This window comes from Glandiceps talaboti, chromosome 19 (genome assembly GCF_964340395.1).
Source record: "Glandiceps talaboti chromosome 19, keGlaTala1.1, whole genome shotgun sequence".
Classification (NCBI taxonomy): domain Eukaryota; kingdom Metazoa; phylum Hemichordata; class Enteropneusta; family Spengelidae; genus Glandiceps; species Glandiceps talaboti.
This window is the reverse complement of record NC_135567.1, coordinates 18,735,306-18,758,240: the sequence shown is the minus strand read 5'-3', so window position 1 is coordinate 18,758,240 and position 22,935 is coordinate 18,735,306. Positions and strand designations below refer to the sequence as shown.

Genomic DNA, 22,935 nt, shown 5'->3' with positions numbered 1-22,935 from the left:
TCTCACCAAGGCAAAGAAACAACTTAAATGTAGCAATGTAAGCAAGAATTTTGTCTCACCAAGGCAAAGAAACAACTTAAATGTAGCAATGTTAGCAAGAATTTTGTCTCACCAAGGCAAAGAAACAACTTAAATGTAGCAATGTTTACAAGAATTTTGTCTCACCAAGGCACGGAAACAACTTAAATGTAGCAATGTAAGCAAGAATTTTGTCTCACCAAGGCAAAGAAACAACTTAAATGTAGCAATGTAAGCAAGAATTTTGTCTCACCAAGGCAAAGAAACAACTTAAATGTAGCAATGTAAGCAAGAATTTTGTCTCACCAAGGCACGGAAACAACTTAAATGTAGCAATGTAAGCAAGAATTTTGTCTCACCAAGGCAAAGAAACAACTTAAATGTAGCAATGTTAGCAAGAATTTTGTCTCACCAAGGCACGGAAACAACTTAAATGTAGCGATATTAAAAAAAGGAGAGTCGGACGACGTTCTATTCCAGGTTAACCAGCTTATATTGTATAAATTTTGAACATGTAAAGGTGATATTTGAGGAGATGAAAATGTCGTCAAAAATTAAAAGATGGAAGATTTGCTTTTGGAACGGAACTTTGAAGAAGCACCGGGGGTAACGTCTAATGAGAACCTATATTGACAACCGTTATGTTATTAATGCATACCTCTGACTTGCCAAAACATGCTGCAAGATGCAGACTACACGGCGCCGGTCATGATCAAAAAACACCCAACGTTAATTGATAAACTCCTAAACATCAAAATTTTGCCGGAGTGCTTTTCAGATTTCCTACACACAGAATGAAGGGTAATAAAACTGAAATTTTTCAATAAATGACTTGTCGTTTTCAATTATGGAGATGTTATAATTATGATCGAGAATGAAGTGGTTAATATCGAGTGGACGCAGTCAAATGTGCAAGTGATAGTGGCAATTATATGCTATAGTTATCTAGTAGATCGTTCCTATTAAAGTCAAATCAGAACAATTTCTGCCGACATCCATGATTTTAATCACTTTCCCGCCAATACTTTTTTGAACAGATTTTCTTATTTTTTTGTCATTTTTGACACATGTCGGCTAAATTTTAGACCATAATAAAAAAGAAATCAGTATTTTGGGAAATAATATCAAATTTCATTGTAAAAATGAATTGGCCTTATGTTTCCCGCCAATACTTTTTTTTGAAAGATGTTATAATTTTCTGTAATTTTTTGTTACATCTAAGATGAGATTTAGACCACGATGGAATAAATAAGTTGTTCTTTTGTTGGAAATTGATATGAAAATATCGTTGCCATGGTGATTATATTGACAAGGAAATCTGATCCCCTATACTTCCAATCAAATTTATTTGATTTTTTTTCTTATTTTCTATAATTTTTGCACTTGACTAAATGTAAGATCAGAACAAAAGCATTCATTCAAAAGGCGTTCTCCGTTAAAGCATGGTGCTAAAATGATCGTTTCAAAATGATCATATTTTCAGAAAGTAAATCAAAGTCAAGGAGTCATTCTTGAGACATACTTGAACTCAAGTTGAAACTCGTAGGCGTTCGTCAAGGCTCTTTATATTGTCATCATCATATAGAGAAATTTCACTTCCTGTCTGATTTTTTTTTAAACCACGCGTCCTCAGTCTATTTTCATGTTTCTTGCCAAATTTATCAATTTCTGAATCAGATAATTTTATTTATAATTAGATCATAAACAGATGTGGGCTTTGATTCTATTTCAAAGTTATTTATGTTTATGTTATGTGCTAATTTAACTCTTTCCCTTTCTGGCTGTCTAACTCTGCCTGCCTGCCTGCCTATCTGTCCGTCTGTCTGTTTGTCTGTATTTGTATCCTCTGTTTCTCTCTACCTCTGTCGCTATCTCTTTGTCTAGCTCTCGCTGTCTCGGTTTATCTCTCGCTGTCGTTGTCTGTCTGCCTGTCTGTCTGTATGCCTGTTTCTCTTTGTCAATCTGCTTGTGTCAGTCTGTCTGTCTCATTGTTTGTCGTTCTTTGTCTGTCTATCCCCCTTCTCCCCCCCCTCCCCTCTCTCTCTCCCTCCCTCCCATCCCCCCTCCCCCCCTCTCTCTCTCTCTCTCTCTCTCTCTCTCTCTCTCTCTCTCTCTCTCTCTCTCTCATTATTTCTAATGCTTTCCTCTGTGTGAGCCTGTGCCAATGGGTATGTCTCACTCGCTCACTTCTATCCGTTGTACTTTTTCCAGATGAAGTCAAGTTGTCAATTTAGTAACACGGCCTTACATCGTTATATTGGAAGGGCGCCATCTGTATGTCATTCCTGTCACGACGCAATATTAATGCTGACGTCACGATGACTCTTACAACGTTGTAAAATGGCAAACTGTATTCACTTCACCTGTCGTCAGACGATACAGTATGGATACCTCCTCGTGATTCCGCTACGTCAAAATATAATAATACAAAGTCTGTCTGTCTGTCTGCCAGTCTGTCTGTATGTATGTATGTATGTATGTATGTATGTATGTATGTATGTATGTATGTATGTATGTATGTATGTATGTATGTATGTATGTATGTATGTATGTATGTATGTATGTGTGTATGTATGTGTGTGTGTGTGTGTATGTATGTGTATGTATGTATGTATGTATGTATGTATGTATGTATGTATGTATGTATGTATGTATGTATGTATGTATGTATGTATGTACCCACTCGCTCGTTCACCCATGTGTGTGTGTGTGAGTAAAGTAATGGTGTGTTCACTATTCACTAATGTATGAGTACATAGGAGTGTTTATGTTTGTCATTCCTCTAAATATATTGTTGTTTGTATGTTCACGTTATTGGTTTTTAGTACCATGATGAAGTGTTATCGAGTCAACCTGGTCAAATACCACAACTATACAAGACAGGGTGTATAGAAGACCTGAAGTATGTCAGATAGTTGTCGTTACAAATAGTCCTTGACACAATGCCACTCTCTCCAGCTGTCTGTGAAATCTTTGACGTTTAGCCCCCGGCATAGCGCTCTGATATAGTGGATAAAGTCGTAAAAATAGGCAATAGTAATAATGACTAACCTATCTGCTTACTTAACCTGTGTCTTTTGACAAAAAAGCCGACATCTTCTAAAAACTGTGATTATTGTTTTCAAAAAAAATGACAACTTAATTATTATTATCACCAAAACATCTATCTTTTCCCCCGGTTTTGTAATCATAATCGTCATGGCAACGTAAAAGCAGGTAAATTCATCAACAGCGTTTGACCTGGAGAAGCTGATGTCAACCATAGCCTGAAGTTGTGACAATTGATAGAGACGAGATGCGAATGTCTAAAAAAAGGAACCATAAAGAGAACCGCCCACTCGGTAAAATCATTGGGCTAAATAGACTGTAAATTTTGTCTTGTTTTTTGGTTAAAGAAAGAATTCGGGGGAAATCAATAAAGACGGGAAAGAGGTATGTGACAGAATCTCTTAATGATGGTAATAAAAAGTGTTTGTAAAACCGACGAACCCCCTATGACAGTGGAAATATCTCTTTGCCCTCATTTGATGATCATCTGCTGGTATGACTGTCAGCTTCTTTTCTTAAGTGTCACCTTCAACATTTACTGTAACTGTAACTACATGTAAACTCTGTCTGTCTGTATGTCTGTCTGTCTGTCAGTCCGTCTCTCTGATTCTCTCTCTCCCTATCTGTTCCTTTGCCCCACTGTATCTGTTCATATCCAGTCTCTCTCTCTCTCTCTCTCTCTCTCTCTCTCTCTCTCTCTCTCTCTCTCTCTCTCTCTCTCTCTCTCTCTCTCTCTCTCTCTCTCTCTCTCTCTCTCTCTCTCTCTCTATCTCTCTCTCTCTCGCTCTCTCTCTCTCTCTCTTGGTATTTCTGTTAAATTGTGATGACATAATTGCTATAATATTTGTTATTACTCAGTGGTGGAAAAATTGTGTTTTCAGGATAGAAACATTGTATCAAGCGCATGTGCATTTTTAATTTCAAAGATACTCTTGACCCAATGACAAACATGACAATGCTACATTGACATTTGCCGTGTCTATGTGACACATTTTTTGCCACCGACGCGCTGCTATTTCTATACTTCACATTGCCAACACGATGTTTTGATGATTGTAGTCGAGATCTCGCGGGATTACGTAACAAGAATGTAGGTTTCACATAGCTGTGCCATAGTATGACTTTGTCAGGACGACCATGACCACCTTCACGATTGTTGATAATGGGAATCAAATTGTCGTCAGCTTCTGATCCATTCGCCTTCCCGCCAAAACTTTTTTTTAATTCTGTTATTTTACAATGCTCTTTTCGTCAAAAACTGTAGAATGTCAGTTTTGCTGCTTCTCCATGTTGCCATTGGTTTTGCTCTTTTTGCAACGTTCTGACGAATGCATTTTCATTTTTTTATATTTTAGAAATTTCTAATAACAATACATTTCACGTGCACAGCGAAGTACATGTTGTCAATCTATCGTTATCTCAAGACTTCTAAAGTAAACAGTTTCCCTCAAAATTGTAGAACACAAATACATCATTAATTTTTTGACATACTGAAACTTTATCTTCCTGGACTAGAATTATTGTGAAAACTCCTCACATTGTTTTCATATTTGATCAATTTGTCGCAACATATTTGTTAGTGAGTACCCTCAAAAATCACAAGAACTATAATTTCTGTAATTCTAGTATCTAACTTTTATATCAGCCTAAAATTACACACGAATGTAATCCTATATTTCCTATTGTTAGCTAAAATGTGTAGGAAATATTTTCCCGCCAAGAGAATTTGACGACACTTTTCCTGTAAATTTTGGATTGTCTCATTTCCACATAACCAGAAATTAATTTTAGACCCGAATCACACGAATAATCCTTCCTTATTCTGACTGATATGTATGTTGGTTCTCAACTATAGAACACGAAACACTTTCCCGCCAAAAACTTTTCAAAAATATTCGATATATTAAGTTTTATTTTAGACCATAACATTCTGGATAACCCTAATAAATGAAATTCTGTCAAAATTGGGGGTAAATTTTACATTATTTACCCGTGAAATATATTTTTCATGACGATTTGAAAGGTCTGACTGTAATGGGTGAATGTCCTCACCATGCAAAAGTTATTCGTGACCTGTTTCTTTTGTCGTTATACCTCAGTGAATCCGTATTTTATATCGCTATAACTTATTTTTTGTCTGTACAACTGAAGAAAATAACGATCACAAATTCTCACCCTTTTGATTCTCAGGGTTTCGAACAATTGAACTTTCTTTGAGTACAGTGACCCACCCTAGTAGCTCACAACAACATTAGCGCCGACAGATTTGTATACCGCCTGCTGTATGTAACGAGTCCAAATTTTGCTGATTACAGCATAGCGAATATCTCATAAAAGTGGCGGGAATTCCATACCATAAAATTAGTACTGACGACCTTTTTTTTCATTTTCGAATCTTCATGTGACCACTGGTTGAAATAACCTCTTAAGGGCCAAGGTTTCAATCCCAGGTTAATACATTAGTGTTATCAGTGTAGCCATAAAGAATTGATATTCTTTCGTTGTGAACAAAACTGTTCTGCAAGTCGGCTGTTTTTCACGTCTAAACCTTACTCCTAATCCGAACTGGGCTTTTGGGGCAGAAACAACAGCGCATGTGCAAGAAATAAACGCGATTCATTTTAAATAACAAATTACTCATTCTCTCTCAAATTAGCCAGAGAGTACTTGTGTGACGTAACAACAAAAAGAGAGCGCGCAAAGTACGTCTGGAGATACTTTTCCAGAGAACTATTTTACAACAGTATGTATAACACATTTCACTCTGATAAATAAAATTGACCGTTTCTTACCTGAAAATACATTGTTGAAGAAAACAATGAATAGTCTGTATTAATACGCTCAATTTCGGTTTGTGAGGAACGTAGATGAAGGTGGAGACACAAAAACGATGTTTTTAATGTATAGAGTAGGGAAACAACAAACACTCGGTTATTCATACTTAAAAAGTGTTAAGCTTACATCGTTCAGAGGCTCTGCATTCCTGAATCTTCTGTGGTGATGAGGACTGTTCATCTTCATGGGTTATCTTAGTAACAAAATACCGTGATCTCTGTTGAAATAAAACTAAAATTAATACATTAAAAAAACAGAGAAAATAAACACATTCGTGTGATCATTATGAAGACGATTAGTATGCCTGTCGTCTTGGCTTCGCGGAATAAATCTAGAATTCTTACCAAAAAAAATTGTTTTTTTTTTTAGACAAATGACTTTATTATGCAGTGTTCTTTTGGTGGCTGTATGTTCGTACCTTTGACAGCACAATTTCTGAAACCAGAATTCATAAAAATGTTAGAGAAAAACGATGATTTTCGGCAAAATAATTACACGGTAAGGTGTTTGTTATAGGTTTCTAAATAAGAATTGCTCAAAAACTAGAAATCAAAACTTTTCGTCTGCTGACTTTGGCGGTAGCCCGGAAAACCACTTTTCGTCTGCTGACTTTGGCGGTAAAATGCTTACTTTCTGTAGTGCCATCGTATTTTATTCGATTTTTCTATGACAGGATGATCAACATTTCCAGGTGTAATAAGAACTTGACAAGCGTTCTCCAGATTGCAAAATGAAACAAAATTTCACAATTGACTAAAAAATAACAATTTTCGTCTACTGAATTTGGCGCCAAAATGTTTCAGTACAGTCGTATTTATTTATTCTGACTGATTGACTTTTTTCCAGGTGTAAGAAACTTGAGTAATTTAATCGCAATTGACCTCGCTTCTGTCTAGATTATTAGTCGTCTGACAATTCCGCTAAGTCAAGTAGCCACAACTGAATTGGTGTTGTTTTGTTCTGTTTTGACAGGGCAATGTGTATACGGACGTGTCACCAAACAGCCGCCACTATGACCACCCCATCATCGTGTATTGTGTTTTATTGCCCTTCAAAATTTGCATATCAAAAGACGGGCTTTCGTCAAAGCAATGGTACAAATGACTTGTTGTTCGCCTTTTGCCCTTGTTGAAAGGGGTTTAGATCTCGCTCACTGAACCCCTTTTTCTGTGTTCAATCGAACATGTTTCTGTATCGAACGATTTGTTTGTACGTTCAGGAGAATGTTCTCCTGGATTAGATTTTTGAAGAATAGAGTCGTCCGTGGAGGCGTACTCAAAAGGGGGAATGTTGGGAATCTGAATGGTAATGATGCGATGTTAATGACGGTAGCTGGCTGTAAAAAGGGCCCTTGGTCTATTGTTAACACTAGAATTGTTACGAAGTACAAACTCACTAATAACACGATTACGGTGTTATCGCAACATCATAATGGCAAACACCCTCAGCCATCACACACCCCACCACATTAATTATTCATAGAGTTTGAAAGGCAAATCTAAACACAAGCAAGTAATCCCATTAGCATGTAATTGATCTCACTACTGCCTGTATAGTCGTCTAACTCTTACCGACCAATCATCGATCATTCAGGGGACAATCACCCCCAAGCGACACTTTTTCATTCAATTCCGAAATTTTTTCTCTATTTCCGAACGATTTTTGTACTAACGTCGAAAACAGAATTGATAAGTTGAACGTCTTCTCTTAAATAGTGATTTGGAAGCTGTTATGTCCATTATAGGTTTCCGTTTTCTTCACAAAACTCAGAGTTTTACGTTTTGACAAGTAATTGATCTCTGGTCTTGCTCACTGTCTTCTTTTCCATTTATTGACTTGTTTCTGTATCTCTCTACGTATTCGTGTTTTTGTCCGCTGTGTTTGTTTGCTGGTTGGTTGATTTATTGCTTGTTTGTCTGTTTGTTTACATATCTGTCTGATTAACGGACGGACTCTCTCTCTCTGTCTCGGTCTCAACCCCCCCCTTCTCTCTCACTCACTCACTCACTCACTCACTGTCTGTCTGTCTATCTATCTGTGTCTGTCTGTCTGCTGTCTGTCTGTCTCTGTCTGTCTGTATGTCTGTCTGTCGTCTGTCTGTCTGTCTGTCTGTCTGTCTGTCTGTCTGTCTCTGTCTCTGTCTCTCTGTCTCTCTCTCTCTCTCTCTCTCTCTCTCTCTCTCTCTCTCTCTCTCTCTCTCTCTCTCTCTCTCTCTCTCTCTCTCTCTCTCTCTCTCTCTCTCTCACGTTCTTCTCTCGCTGGCGATCAGCCAACACCTAATATTTAACGAGTTCTCATCATTTTGTTTTCAAACTGTTTGTTTTCTATATTGTAAATTGTTAATTAAATAAACTAATTACATCTGTTGATGAGAGAACGGTGATCACTCAACTTAACCAAAAAAATGGTAATGTGATTGACAGAAATGTTAACTAGTGTATTCATACCGTTTAAGATTTTTTCTAAAACTTTCTAAACTTATTTAGATTATTTATGTTGCTTCCTATGTGAACTAATCTTTGGACTACTAATTAAAGTGCTTGGTATTCCAAACTTTTTCACTTTGGTTTTTATTGTGGTATTTAGGACGCTCACGGCACGACTGAAGGTTCTCTTTTATTGCCTAATTAGCATAAACTCGTATCATTAGCGTTCTTATCGGTGTCATTAGCGGCCGATAAAAGACCATGAAGACAACAAAATGGGAGCCTAAGAAAGCATCTTCAGAAAATTGATGATCGCATCACGTTCGCGGTAAAGAAATTTCAAGTCTGGACCGACAACTTACCATTGTCTTGTCTAACATTCGCAGATTGACTTGATGTCCCACCATATCTGTTGTCGCCCTCGTTAATCGACTCATCTCGAGGTACTAATGTACTTTCAAGGAAAATGTCGTTACAATTTCGCCCGCGGCAATTTGCGATAAATTTCTGTAACGACCGGACACCGCTTACCATACTATCATACCCACTCGCAAAATCAACACTTAGTCCGTAAGGAGACATACATTCACGTGTTCCACTTTTTGTTTTACTCTGTATTCAGTTATTTTTTCCTCAAATTTTTGGTCACATGACTCGCCGAATCAATCATGATTGACCTGGCAGATACACAGGGTCGCGTTTAATAGTGGAATGGCTGAAATCTCCATCTCAGTTTCATGATCGGATAATAACTTTGACACGATTCTTTGAAAATAGACAGGTTTTTTTGGGACACGGCTGTAGGGTTTCTTTGTTAGAATACCCGTATATTTTACAAAACTGTAGATAGTCGCTACCAAACTCACCGCAATGAAATGTTCTCCAAAACAAAGTGAATAATATAACTTTCGCCTTCCCATTAATGTAAACGTCATAGGTCATCGACACACACACACACACACATACATACATACACACATATGCATACATACATACATACATACATACATACACACACATACATACATACATACATATGCATACATACATACATACATACACACACATACATACATACATACATACATACATACATACATACATACATACATACATACATATACACATACATACATACATACATACATACATACATACATACATACATACATACATACATAGACACACACGCAGACACATACAGACATATATATATATTTGTTGTAGCATGATAGTATGTCACAGCTTAGACGACCAATCACATCCCAGATTTATTGAAATTTTTTACGCAAAAAAATTACGTAATTCAGTACGCCTCATTCTGAAGACAGATAGTATTTTCTACTTGTAGTCAATAAAAAGCACTATATCAATGGGATTAGAAACGTTGCTTTTTTCATAAATACTGACAGATCAGAGAGAGTGACAGACCGAGCTCGAGAGAACAGAAGTCATAGATAGAGTCATATGCAGAATCACACAGACAGACAGACAGACAGACAGACAGACAGACAGACAGACAGACGGACAGATGGACGGAAGGACACAGACATACAGACGGACAGACGGATGGATGGACAGAAACAGTGAAAATGGCCTAGATGTTGTTATTTATGTCTCAATGTCTAAAGTCCTTGGGCAAGGTTGGAACCACGATTGTGGCTCAGTCCACCCAGCTGTATAATTGGGGACCTGGTAGGATAGAAGTTGTGATGTGAATGCTTTAATCTTATGCGCCTACAAAGGCTTACGGGGACAGCAAAGGATTGTATGCTCCCTGTGGAGTTGTGTCGTTATAGGTACGTGTGTCAGGGGTAATAATTGTAAAGCGCTTAGAGTACAGTCTTTGAAGCGCTAGTATATAAAATGACTGTATTATAATCATTACTTGTACTACACCGTGCACGTGACAGACTTGAATCCAACTACACCATCGTTACTGACTTTAACCCGCCAATACGAGGTGAGCGTGGCGCCGATAAAAATATTGAAAAAGACCACATTTTCTTTCACACTTTTATTAGTATTGTTGGTGGATGTCATTATTTTGAACCCAAAACTCAAACATTAAGGGCATAATTATTTAGTTTGGGTCTAAAACAAATGTATGATTTACAGAATATTTTTTTTTAAACAACAACAAATATTTGGCGGGAAAAGTTTTGAGATGAACGATGTGTTCAGCTATTAATCGACGAACAATACAGTTACATTTTCACCTCATGAAAACCTAGTTCGAAACAATACCGAAACCAAATGTGGAATTACACGAATAAAAATGTTTCATTCTATGTTAGTGTTTGTTTTTGTTATTTTCTCAACGTCTTTGAGCTCTTGAATGTAAACAAAAAGTTACGTGTTCACTCATAGTTACCAGAGTTTACTACCCCCCCCCCGAAAAAAATGGTATTCTTCCTAGCGATGTGACACGTTATAATAACATGTTGGGAGAAAAATAATGTGTTCACTCATAATTACCAGGGTTTACTTTCCCGCCGAAAAATTGATACAGGTAGGGGATTAGGGTAAGTACAGTAATGATATAGGTGGGAGGGGTAAGTACAACGTGTATGGCTATAGGTGGGGGAGGGGGTACTAGTCCAAAGTGTACATATAGGTGGGGTAAGGAGGCACTACAAAGTGTATTGACATATGTAGGGGAAGGGGTAAGTAAAGTATTTAGTGCTGTATAATCATAGTTTCTTATAAAATGACAATAAAATAAAGTTTCGAAGAAAGTAAAAAATCCAATCACAGTTTGTGTGTTTTAGCTAAAGTAGACTGTCATTTAATTCAATATTCAAATAAATTATATACAATGACTGAACCCATCATAATAAAATGAAACAAATAATATTTTGGACATCATACGTAGACATGTGAATATTTCTCAGTCAATTAGCAGCTAATCTATGCCATTTCTGACGACAACCCTGGAGGCCTATTTTTACTATTTAATATTTTGTCCTGGTTTGTTTTGCTTATGAATCCAAAATCAATGTTATATTTATCAATCGCTATTGTCTGAATATTGTTCACAGTGAACGAAAAAAGACAGAAATGAATACATTACAAATGTTTTTATAATTTTTGACCAAAATGAACTAGATACAAGCCGCCAAAAACTTGCAGGAAATGTTTAGGTCATTTTGGAGGGAAATGCTAGGTTTGCTATAGTGTCGTTCGCTCATTCTCCAGAGTGTTCTGAAAAGAGAATGCATTCCCTACATATTATCAAACTCACTGATCTTCATATCAACATGAGATTGATTTTGATAAGTCGTTTATCCCTTTGTCGAGAACACTGGCGACCAATTACAACACTTCTTACAACACATCCAATAAGAAGAAGGCTAACTAATCAGGTTTGGCCAAACCATTTCCGGTCCTTTTGCCAGATTATTCTCTTTGGTGACGTTTACAACGAAAAGGCTCATTAAAAATCAGTCTTCAAAATTTCAAATTTATGGTTAATTGCAAATTTCGATTTTGAACATTTTGACAAGTCAGCTTAACAAATTATTTGGCGCCAAAACAGTCTTTCTTGTCATGCTCTAAACCCCAACAGTCTTCGATGTGATTTTAATTTTTGTTATCGCCTGTTATCGCCCTGTGTTATTCTGACGACTGTACAATGGTGAGATGAGAACTCTCGACGATGAGTCGAGTTCATAGCTTTTTGACTATCATGGGAAGATTACAATAAACAACAAAAAATCAACAAAAATAAATTTGACTAAATAAAATAAACTGTTTTGTCATGCGTTGAAGATTTCGAAATTGCAAGATAGCAGTGATGTACAAAAATTAAAGTTAATATGGTAGTTACAGCTAATAATCGTAATTTTTGTTATTAGCTACCAATGACGTCACTCCATAACGAGGGTAACTTGCAAACCCGCCATCTTGAATGATGTAGTATGGGAAATGTAAAGCATTATGGGGCATATTTATTCTTGACTAACTCCTCCCTTGTGGATCAGAATTATTCATGTAATCACGTCATACTTGGCGTAATTATGCCTACAAACAATCCCACAATTCTTTGCATCTGAGCATGCTGGGATTGATTCCAGTACTGTCTGTTGATTGGGTAATGTCATTTTCCAAAAGTAATGTTCATTTTTTATCAGATTTAATAGCTTGTTGACAGTAAACATTCCATAACAGTTCTTAAAACTCTAAATACTGTTCCTTGGTGAGGTATCTTTATTTTGATTCTGTTTCTGATTTTGTTTTAATCAAAAAAAACTATCTACATATGACAGCAATTTTTGTCGTTTCTATGGTAACAATATTATTTACAAGGAAGGAAGTAAGTTCAAGTTGGCTGTTAAGCTGAGAAATGACCACTTGCTGTAGAACTAGAAAGAGGTGTCTCCGTTGGTTCTCTCGACAGAGGGGTGGGTGTCGTATGACAGTCTGTTGCACATGGGGATGACTGTTGATGTGTGCGCGTGCAGAGGATACCATATGGACAAGAACATGGTGTTGGCAAAGCTCCTGGTAACCTAGGATACGGAGTTGCTCCGTTACGGTGTAGAAGATCGACAGAGCCACCTAGTCGAGCGTAGGGATGAGAAATACTTCGGAGAAAGTCGGCTCTGTTTCGTAGATGCATGGCATAGTTGCTGTACATAGCGGCTGGTGAAGGAGGTGGTGGAGGAGATGCAGTCGGAAATGACGTCATACTCGGTGGATAGTACGGAAGCGGCATGCCGGGATATCCGAACCGTGAGGCGTTGAGCATGAATGTGTAGAAACTTGGATCGGCAGGGTGAGGCCAGGCTAGTGCCATTCGCTGGCGTTTGTCCTTCATCCTCCTATTTTGAAACCATACCTAAAATAGAAAAAAATGTGTAATATATTCAAATTTTGAAGTACATTTTTGTCAGTACTAACTGCCAATTTACACCCCTCCTTCCCGTCCAATCCGCCCAACCATGGAGGTGTATATCTCCCCTTATACCTCCATGGCCCAAGCAACTACAGTGTTGTCGAAATGACTAGCCTTACAGATAAACAAAGACAATTCCATGAGGAGAGAAGTATCAAGCAAACTAACCTTTATCGTTGTTTCCGGTAGATTCAGTGCTGCTGCTAGTTCGCATCTTTTCGGTCGGGAGACATAATTTTCCCGCAAAAATTCCTTTTCGAGTTTATTTAACTGTTCTCTGGTGAAAGCTGTCCTATACCTTCTTGGCTGATCAAGTGAGTTGTCACCTATAGATAAATAACAATAAAATACAACGGATAAATAAAATGTAAGATTGCCATCAATGTATTGTCGCAAAACGTGCCGCACACCCTTTACCGGCAACCGTCACCACCGAGATATTCTATTACATATTTTTTCGCATCTGACAGCTAGCTGCTATAAATCAGTTTATAGACACGTGTCTTGGGTGCGGGTGTATTTTCTACTATTCAAGTCTAAAAAATGATCTGTCCCAAAATATTGACGAACTTTTATCATGTTCAAATAATTTAAAGGCAAACAACTCGGTCACTAGTGAACACGTAAATGTGTTTTGGTGGATATCCCATAATATTTCATAAACTGTAGGGTCAAGCTTGATTTTGGAGTTGCCTGGATGCACAGACGGGTCAACTTCCTAATTCTGTCTAGATTTTAACAATGGTTTAGAGAATCGACTTCCTAATTCAGTCTGGGTTCAAATGCTGGTTTAGCAACTCGATTCCTGGTCCTGACATGACTATTTTGTTTTCGAGTCCCAGATAGCAAACATTCATAATAATCCGTTCATCACTATATGAGATATGGAGCACGTCTACAAAATATGCAGGTAGATCTCCCGCCCAGTAAAAACATCAGTCGCTATGGTTAAGTTACCATTTTGTCGTGTTTACTTGTTCTACCACGTACGATCATATGCTACAAAACGTGACCGACGGTTGCCGCCTCTCTCCGCTAGGCTCCCTGTAGTACCCGGATCTTTGTCATATTTCGTTAATGAAAACTAATAATCAGTCGTGGTGTAATCCATACCAATTCATATTTATTATATTCTACATTTTTTGACCAAAATTTTCGAAATATGCAATAAAATTTTTACAGCAACCGAAAATTAATCCATATTTTTTGGCGGGAATGTTTTATGTTATCGGCTGACGGTCAACACGTGCTGGCGCGTTCACGGAGAGCCGTTCTATTCACCTTGTTTAATCACAGAAACCGCAATTCAAAATTTACTGTAGTCTGAGTTAACTACCAATTGGGAACCACATAACAAATGTGTTTGGTTTGGTTTAGTTCGGTTTAGTTTAGTTTAATTTTTGAATTCAAAGTTGTTTATTAATACACTTTCAAATTGTAAGATTGTACTCTAATTTGACATTTTTTATTATTTTCTAAAATCATTATTTTCATATAAATCGTGGTAACAATGAATACGAAATACTAGAGAAATGAGCATCCGAAAATATTCCAGTTTCTATCCTTTATTTAGTTACAGCAACTGAATAAGCAATATGAAAGTCCTCAAAGTGAAATTCTCACCGAATCGCCGAAGGTTCGTGTCAGATTTTTACATTCAAATATTAAACAAAGTGAGGGAATAATCACGCATAGGTTGGAGAATATTTAGACTAACTTTACAAAATAAATTAGAGTTGATGATATCTTCCATATGCTTGTTTGGAGTGGGAGAAAAAAATTTATGGATGCACTTGTTGTATTGGCCTTAACTTAATACCAGCACTTTTTCTCCAATGTGGCCACGACACAAACACCAAACTACGAATTTCAGAATAATTGGCTATGGCGTAAACTGCATGAGCAAACTGCAGAATTTTGGCCCGACCTGTAATTTTAATGCCGGTATACCCCATTGTACTGTTTACCAAATTAGACGAAGATGCACGATTGCCAATTAATTATGAATAAATTAGTTATAGACATGTGCATGACGTATGGTCAATGAAGCTTTGACTACAGTGGGGTATAATTCCTAAAAAGGAGCAAAAATCAGAAAACTTTGTCCCTCAATTGGTTCCAATGATATCTCAATCTCTTTCTGTACCTTTGTATGTATGTTTCCTCCTCCCCATGTACCTTTGTCTTTTTGTACCCCAGGCCTCCACTCCACTGTTATTGTTTTAGATCCCTCCACTCACTCGCGGCTTTATTTGACGAAAATGATACATAATTTTCAAAACGGTATAACGGTGATAGAAATTAAATCACTTTCCCGAAACGAAATCAATTCAAATATTAATTCTCCCCCCTCTCTCTCTCTCTCTCTCTCTCTCTCTCTCTCTCTCTCTCTCTCTCTCTCTCTCTCTCTCTCTCTCTCTCTCTCTCTCTCTCTCTCTCTCTCTCTCTCTCTCTCTCTCTCTCTCTCTCTCTCTCTCTCTCTCTCTCTCTCTCTCTCTCTCTCTCTCTCTCTCTCTCTCTCTCTCTCTCTCTCTCTCTCTCTCTCTCTCTCTCTCTCCCCCTCATTTTGTCTTAATTATGGAAACAGTTGAATTGTTTCGTAGTCAGAATAAAAATATTTGGGTTCCATTGTATTAACACACACGCGTATAGTGTATCTCTTTGGATATACAAGCCAATTGTCGCCAAAATTCGAGTGTCGTCAAAATTGAAATGTCATAATTAACAAGTCGTCAAAATCAAAAAGTCAAAATTCAAATGTCGTCAAAATAAAAAGGTCGTCAAAATTTCTGTTACTTAACAACCATTCTCCTATCTAACAAGTCACTCTATTTTGTACTGAAAACTACAAAATTTAAAAGAGAATGAAGTGACATTTTATCAGTGTGCCTTGAATCCACAATTTACAAAAAATGCAAATCAGAGAAGAGCTTTTGAAATAGAGGAGTTAAAAAAGATATCGTGTGTCTTTTTGAAAACACACAATGCAATGATAATCTGCATATGATGTACCCCTTCAATGGCCTGGTGAAAAAATATACAAAAATATCACTCCAATAACCCGCATTTTCTCAACTTTATTCATCTGTTATTCGTATACCAGAAAAAGAAGCAGTCTCCGTGCATAAATTAATCCCTAAATAGCCACTAGTTGAAATACTGTTATCGGTAACAATTTGTGAGGGTAGATGAAACGCACTCTTTAGAGCAGTAAATATACATCGTGTAAATACTGTAGCGAATTTTAATAATGCGAACATTTAACACGAACTGAGAAGCAAATGATAATTCTTGAAATGTATTTAGTCATTTTCAAGATCACAGGCAACAGAATAGATTATTTGAGTTTATTTATGATGAAGTAAATTTTGTAACATGTGGGTTATTTAAGTGTATAGTATGTGCACGATGTATGAAAATAGACCATCCTTCGACCTATAACACAAATTATCTATGTATTGTCTGACCCATACTGACCATCAGAAGAGAAAAACAATAATTTGCCCACCCCTATGTTCGTGTCTCTCTCCGATTGTACCTATTAGTTTGTTTCTTTGTCTGTCTGTCTGTCTGTCTGTCTGTCTGTCTGTCTGTCTGTCTGTCTGCCTGTCTGTCTGAGTGATGGACGAACTGTGTCTGTCTGAGTGACGGACGGACTGTCTGTCTGTCTGTCTGTCGGCCTGTCTCGGTCTCAACTCCCCTCTCTCCGTCCCCTCTGTGTGTGTATGTCCCAGTCTGTCGCCACCTCTCTCTGCCTCTGTCGCTCCGTCTCTCCGCCTGCCTTTGCTTATCTGTCTATATCGCTCTGTCTGTCTGTCTGTCTGTCTGTCTGTCTGTCTGTCTGTCTGTCTGTCTGTCTGTCTGTCTCTCTCTCTCTCTCTCTCTCTCTCTCTCTCTCTCTCTCTCTCTCTCTCTCTCTCTCTCTCTCTCTCTCTCTATCTCCCCTACTCAATATATCACCTTCCCGTCCTTCCCAATGCAGACCTCCTCTGTTTTCACTCATCCGTTCGAATCAATGAGAAATAAATACAAATTCAGCCAAAAATTGTGACTTTCTGAATTTTCATACTTATATTTGACATCAAATGTGTATTTGTATCTGGAACAAATCCACTAAGAGTAATGTCAATCAATCAATTAAATTAAGCAGACGAGAAATCACTCCAAAATGGCCAATAGGTAGGTGATTATGAATTTATGAAATAAATTCTCAAATGGGAATATTATTTTAGGGTAAATCAAGTGGAAAGTGCTGGAAAATAGAGTACCGTTTATCGCGTCACTTATCCAACAGGCACACAGCCAAAGTTAGTCTTGTGGACTGAGCGCGCGAAAAAAAATGTCGTCAGAAATTTGTCTATATTTCAGCTCAAACGCAGACGACAACTTGAAAAGGGAAGGGGAAAGGCTTCTACTCCATATTTTTGGTCACGCTGTCTCTGTTATATGCCTTGAACGACTGTAGGCTACTATTCCGTCAAAAATATCAAAAAGAAACAAAGCGAAACAAACACAAAATGTAAAAATGAGGGTGAGAGAATATAATCGCCTACAGGGATTATGTATATAATGGAACCTTTATCGGTTACCATATGGCCAAGCCGAGCTGTTCCATCGCCATTGAGTCAATAAGGCTTTTCACCAGCGTTTAAAGATCATGATTGTATTCATTTGAAAAGTAATTATAGGTAAGCTACCCACAGACTAAACTCAAACAATTGAGATACTTGATCTATACTTGTTTCACTGTTTGAGAATTTTATCAAAAAATAAATCTAATTGTTTCGATTATACAGTGTGGTATTGACAATTTATAGTTATTATAGTCTGAGTGCGATCATTGTGCGCTCGCTCTTGCCGTACAAGTAGCGCCTACTTCGACTGAATCATTTCCCCGCCAAAATCGTCGCAACAATTTTGTACTTTCTGGAAGTACGCCATTTTATTTTATATGCAGGTCATAAAATTATTCATATTCAATGTACTAGTGTCTCAATATCGAGTAAAAATGGTCAAATTTAGAGGAATTTCCTAATAATTCATAAAATCCCAACTCTGATTTCCAGCAATATTCTGTTAAGTTAAAATCACGCAATGTGAGGATCTCACACTCTAGATTCAATCACAGAAATTTCTTTCATTAAAATTTTATTTTAAATTACAAAAAAGGGAAGGAAAATAAATTTAGAGAACAGCGTAAGTGTAGAGTAAAGGAGTATAATATTTGTGACGGAAAATCTAGTACACTGTTGATATTTGCCATTAAGAGGCTCTTGAACACGGTAGCTGCGGACGAGAAGTTGACTTCATTTTGTGATGCTGTTGCAGTTTTTGCCGTAAATGTTGTTGCTGTTGTTGTTAATATGATAACTGTATGATAGTGTTCCGCTACTAAATAATAATGCCAGCGATCGACGTATACTCTATACTGGAACGGTCAAACTTGAAATGACTGTGCGATATGTTTTGGTCCGAACGTGAAAACCACAGTTGACTGCAGATATAAAGCTAGCGCGAACATTTTTAATTAACACACACAACTTTGAGATAAAATCGACTACTTATTTGAAAGGATATAGAAGGACCTAAAAACGCAGACTTAGATGTAGAAAAAATTCGAACGGCTGATATAATTCAACTTTCGGAGTTCAGAGGTCGTTTGATCAAATTTCCCAACCCGTATATGTTGCAGACGATAGCAAACTATAATTATTATTTTCATCGACCGACTGTATGTTAATATTGACAGACCTTCGGATCACCAAACATTTCCAAACAAAATAAATTTATCACAATTTATTCGTTTTAATGAATTTTTTGGCAGATGTCGCTTTTATTTTGGACATAAGTATTAAAACTTAGAAAGTCTTAGGAAATGTGCTAAAATAGAGGCCGGGAAAATGATGAAACAAGTAATTTAAGTTAGCCAAATATTTTGCAGATATCAAGTGATTAAACCTTAAAACTGAGAAATGTTGGCGATTTGGCGTCAAAGTTTTTGTGTAAAATATCGTCAAATAAAGAGATAACAGTTATTGGCAACTCAGTTTTTTTTATTCTACGAGTTTTAGACAGACCTTAACACTACCAATAACGTATATGTGGATAGGTGCAAACCAGTTAGTGAAAATATAGTCAAATTTGGAAATAACTCACAAAATACATTTTTTTTAGTGATTTTGTAATTTTTGGCAGGTATCACTTCCATTTTAGATCAAAACTTTAAAACTAAGAAAGAAGTGTGATTTGGCGCTAAAATTTTAGTGTAAACATAACTCACAAGCAAATATTTATATATTTTCATGAAATGTGTTTTGAAGTTAATCACATAAGCTTACAGTTCATGTATCACACTGATAAAATACTTGAGAAACAGAAAATGTGAAGATGTTTAAGAAAACCCATTCCCTTGGTTTGGACAAATTTTACGCAATTTGCGAAATTCTTGAAAATTCCTCTTTTTACTTTATAAAAACAGAATATTTGACTAAATCGGATAGAAAAAAATAATGTAACACGACAATGTTTTGAAATTACACTACACGGTGGTCAAAGGTTCGTGATAAAATGTCGAAATAATTGATTTTGAATAGTTGTGAGAAGTTGGTAAGTAATCGTGGTAAAGAGAGTGCCGATCACAGTTGTCTTCGTCAGGCAAGATTTAAATCAAAAACTCAAAAAATTAGCCAAACTGTTACAAAAAATCTTAACTATTTCTATTTTTGTATTTAAGCGCCAAAATATAAAGAATTATTTCAAATTTGAATGCTAGAAGTTCAGTGACAGCAAATAGCGCCAAATTTTCAGTCTATCGTCTGCTACTCTTACACGACATTCGATTTATTTAATAATGGTCTGGTTTACAATAGTAATTTAGTAATAATCATTATTTCATAAACGATTCTGAGTTTATGCCATAAAGCCGGCGATTGTCGTTAATGGGTGACACCCGTGTGCCGTAAACAGGTGGGCCGGTCGTCAAACGTTCATATCGTTGTTGATGCATATGCCTTCTCAATGGCTGCACTGATAACAGTTTTTACCAACCTACCCTCAGAAATCAATGAGATCTACGTTCTGTTTTATCGTCACAAAACAATTTACTAGCAAGGCCAACTTGTTTGTTTGTTTGTTTAACTGTTTCTTTACTCGATTATTTCATTACGTATTTCAATATACTATTGCGTTTGCCTTAAGTACCCTACTAGGTTTCCAACTATTCTCACCGATTTTTGTCCCATGTGGTATGTTATTCTTGTTTGCTAAATGTTTCGTTCTTTTGGTTGGTTGGTTGTCTGTCTGTCTGTCTGTATAGATGGACTGATGTATGAATGAATGTATGTATGTATGTATGTATGTATGTATGTATGTATGTATGTATGTATGTATGTATGTATGTATGTATGTATGTATGTATGTATGTATGTGTGTGTGTGTATGTATGTATGTGTGTATGTATGTATATATGTGTGTGCGTGCGTGCGTGCGTGCGTGCATGAATGTATGTATGTATGTATGTATGTATGTATGTATGTATGTATGTATGTATGTATGTATGTATGTATGTAGGTATGTAAGTTCTACTTATATTTGTATATGTATGTTACATGTATGTGTATACAAATATCGATACAACATATGATATGTTTATTTATGTTGTCAGTCACTGTTATGTCGTTTTTACATTCTACTTTTTTCTGATTAGATCTGACATCGATGTAATCTATATTGTCCATGTTCCTTCCCGCCAAAAACTATGAAACAAATATTGGAGATAGGGACGAATCGCGGTGTCTATTTCGACTGTCGATGTTTAATCTTTTTTCAATAAATTGTATCACCTTTCCAAATGTCTTATGACCGCCATATAATATTTGTTTACATATGTTTGTCAAAGGAACGCTTTGACAACAGGGGACGATGTTGAAACCCACCAGACCGAGGAAAAGGGATGATTTTCGGATCTGTTATCCGGTAATAACCATTGAATAGGACGTGCCATGGTCATTTGCGATGATTAAGACACCCCCACTCCTTATACACCGAAATGAAAGACCGGGAAACGTGTTCTCAAATAATTTGACTTTCTTAAAGAACTTTCTTTTTAACCAAACCAGGATATCTCGTTACTATCTCTTTTAATAAGTTTTTGCAAAAACGCGGAAGATGACATCACCAAATGGACACATTCTTGGATGGTAATGACAGTAGTGTCGCCGCTTTGAAGGGGATGTTTCACATTACCACGTTAAAATAGCCAGTGTGTAAACGTTCTATCTACTGGGTGAATACTAGCTCCTGTCCTTAGTCACAGAATGAAAAGACGTTCTTATCACGTTGGACAAAAGCAACAATGCGGTTAGTATAAAGACTCGCTGATGTTGCATGACCCTACACGCAATTCAATAGAATTTCTACAAAGTCTGCGTGTCGAATCAATTCTACCCCTTTTCTTGACCGCGTACCGACATTCTCCAATACACCGCTACCACGGCTCGACGACTAGTTGCCGCGTACAAACATTCGCACGGCTTTCTGCCAAAGCTGTCGTAGAACTGTATACACTAAACAAATAGTAATATTTTATCGAATGTTTTTCTTTATACTTTTTCGAAAGTTGGGTTTTCCACACGACTACGAACCTGTTCGCTGTACAACTATTATACCAGGACATTCACTGAACGAAAACGTAATTATCGAGAGCACACCGCTATCTTTTTGGACAAAAGTTCAAGAAACGGGAAAAACAAACAGAAATGATGGACGGCTTTTACATAAAACGGGGCTTTGATTAATGCGAGGCTGGCTACGTTACACTAACAGTTAGAGTATCATCCGTGGTGAGTAGAGGGTGGACAGATTTGACAAATGTGAATCATAATCGATTTTAAATAATTCCGTGAAACAGTCCAACCAGAAAAACGAATAAATGGAATGACATGGAAGAGTTAGGTAGGAGCGTCACGGTACCTTTGATCAGAATTGTAATGTTAAAGATATATTGACAACGGTGATAATTTGTTGGTGTGAAATGCTTTACTTAAATTGAATTATTACCCATTCATTGATTTCATAATTGCTCCTTTGTTTAACGCATTCAATGTTTCAACCAAGCTTTCAAACTCCATCCAAATATTCAGATACAAATTTATAGTTTATTCACGATTTGTTTAATGATTTCATTGTGTTTAGAGATAGTAAAACAAACAAGTAAACGGCGAGTAACATGACATTAACAAACAACCCGCGCTCCCCGAGTCTTCATCTCACAAACTCTAGAACTACACACATCAAAGATAGATCAGGACTTATTCCAAATCCCGAATACTAAAAAACCCTCATTTTTTTCATTCAACCACGTGTTCTTAAAGTAAAATAACATTAATGCAATATGACTATTCAATGCCCGAACTTAGAAATCAAAATTAAAACACCTAACACATTTTCAGTTTAGAAAAGGCGTCAAACTCACACACACGTCAACTGGAATTCATTTGAACAGATTTTGCTTCTTTTTATTAATTTTTACGAAATTTCAGCTCAGTTTTAGACTGAAGTGCTACTAAATGTGATCCCATTCAATAAAATGTCGAAATACTTGCATTAAATAGTAAAAATACGCGATATTTTCTATTTTTCACCTCGAACCGGAAAAATGTAATCAAAGCCGGCTAGAGAGTGTTAATCCGTTCACTAATCAAACTTGTGTTA

The 22,935-nt window shown here is 36.8% G+C and overlaps 2 protein-coding genes across 2 annotated transcripts in view; both read right to left on the bottom strand.

Annotated features, from left to right (window-relative positions):
* The window catches only part of LOC144450101 (TELO2-interacting protein 2-like), a 28,255-nt gene extending 19,491 nt beyond the window's left edge, over nt 1–8,764 (bottom strand). Inside the window, exons 1-2 of the mRNA XM_078140669.1 lie at nt 8,690–8,764; nt 6,028–6,118 (exon numbers count right to left, since the gene is read on the bottom strand). Coding sequence (XP_077996795.1) covers nt 6,028–6,118; nt 8,690–8,764 — 166 coding nt within the window. The remainder of the gene's footprint in view (nt 1–6,027; nt 6,119–8,689) is intronic.
* A 3,896-nt stretch (nt 8,765–12,660) lies between these two features.
* The window catches only part of LOC144450100 (uncharacterized), an 11,264-nt gene continuing 989 nt past the window's right edge, over nt 12,661–22,935 (bottom strand). The window contains exons 2-3 of the mRNA XM_078140668.1: nt 13,393–13,550; nt 12,661–13,167 (exon numbers count right to left, since the gene is read on the bottom strand). Coding sequence (XP_077996794.1) covers nt 12,661–13,167; nt 13,393–13,550 — 665 coding nt within the window. The remainder of the gene's footprint in view (nt 13,168–13,392; nt 13,551–22,935) is intronic.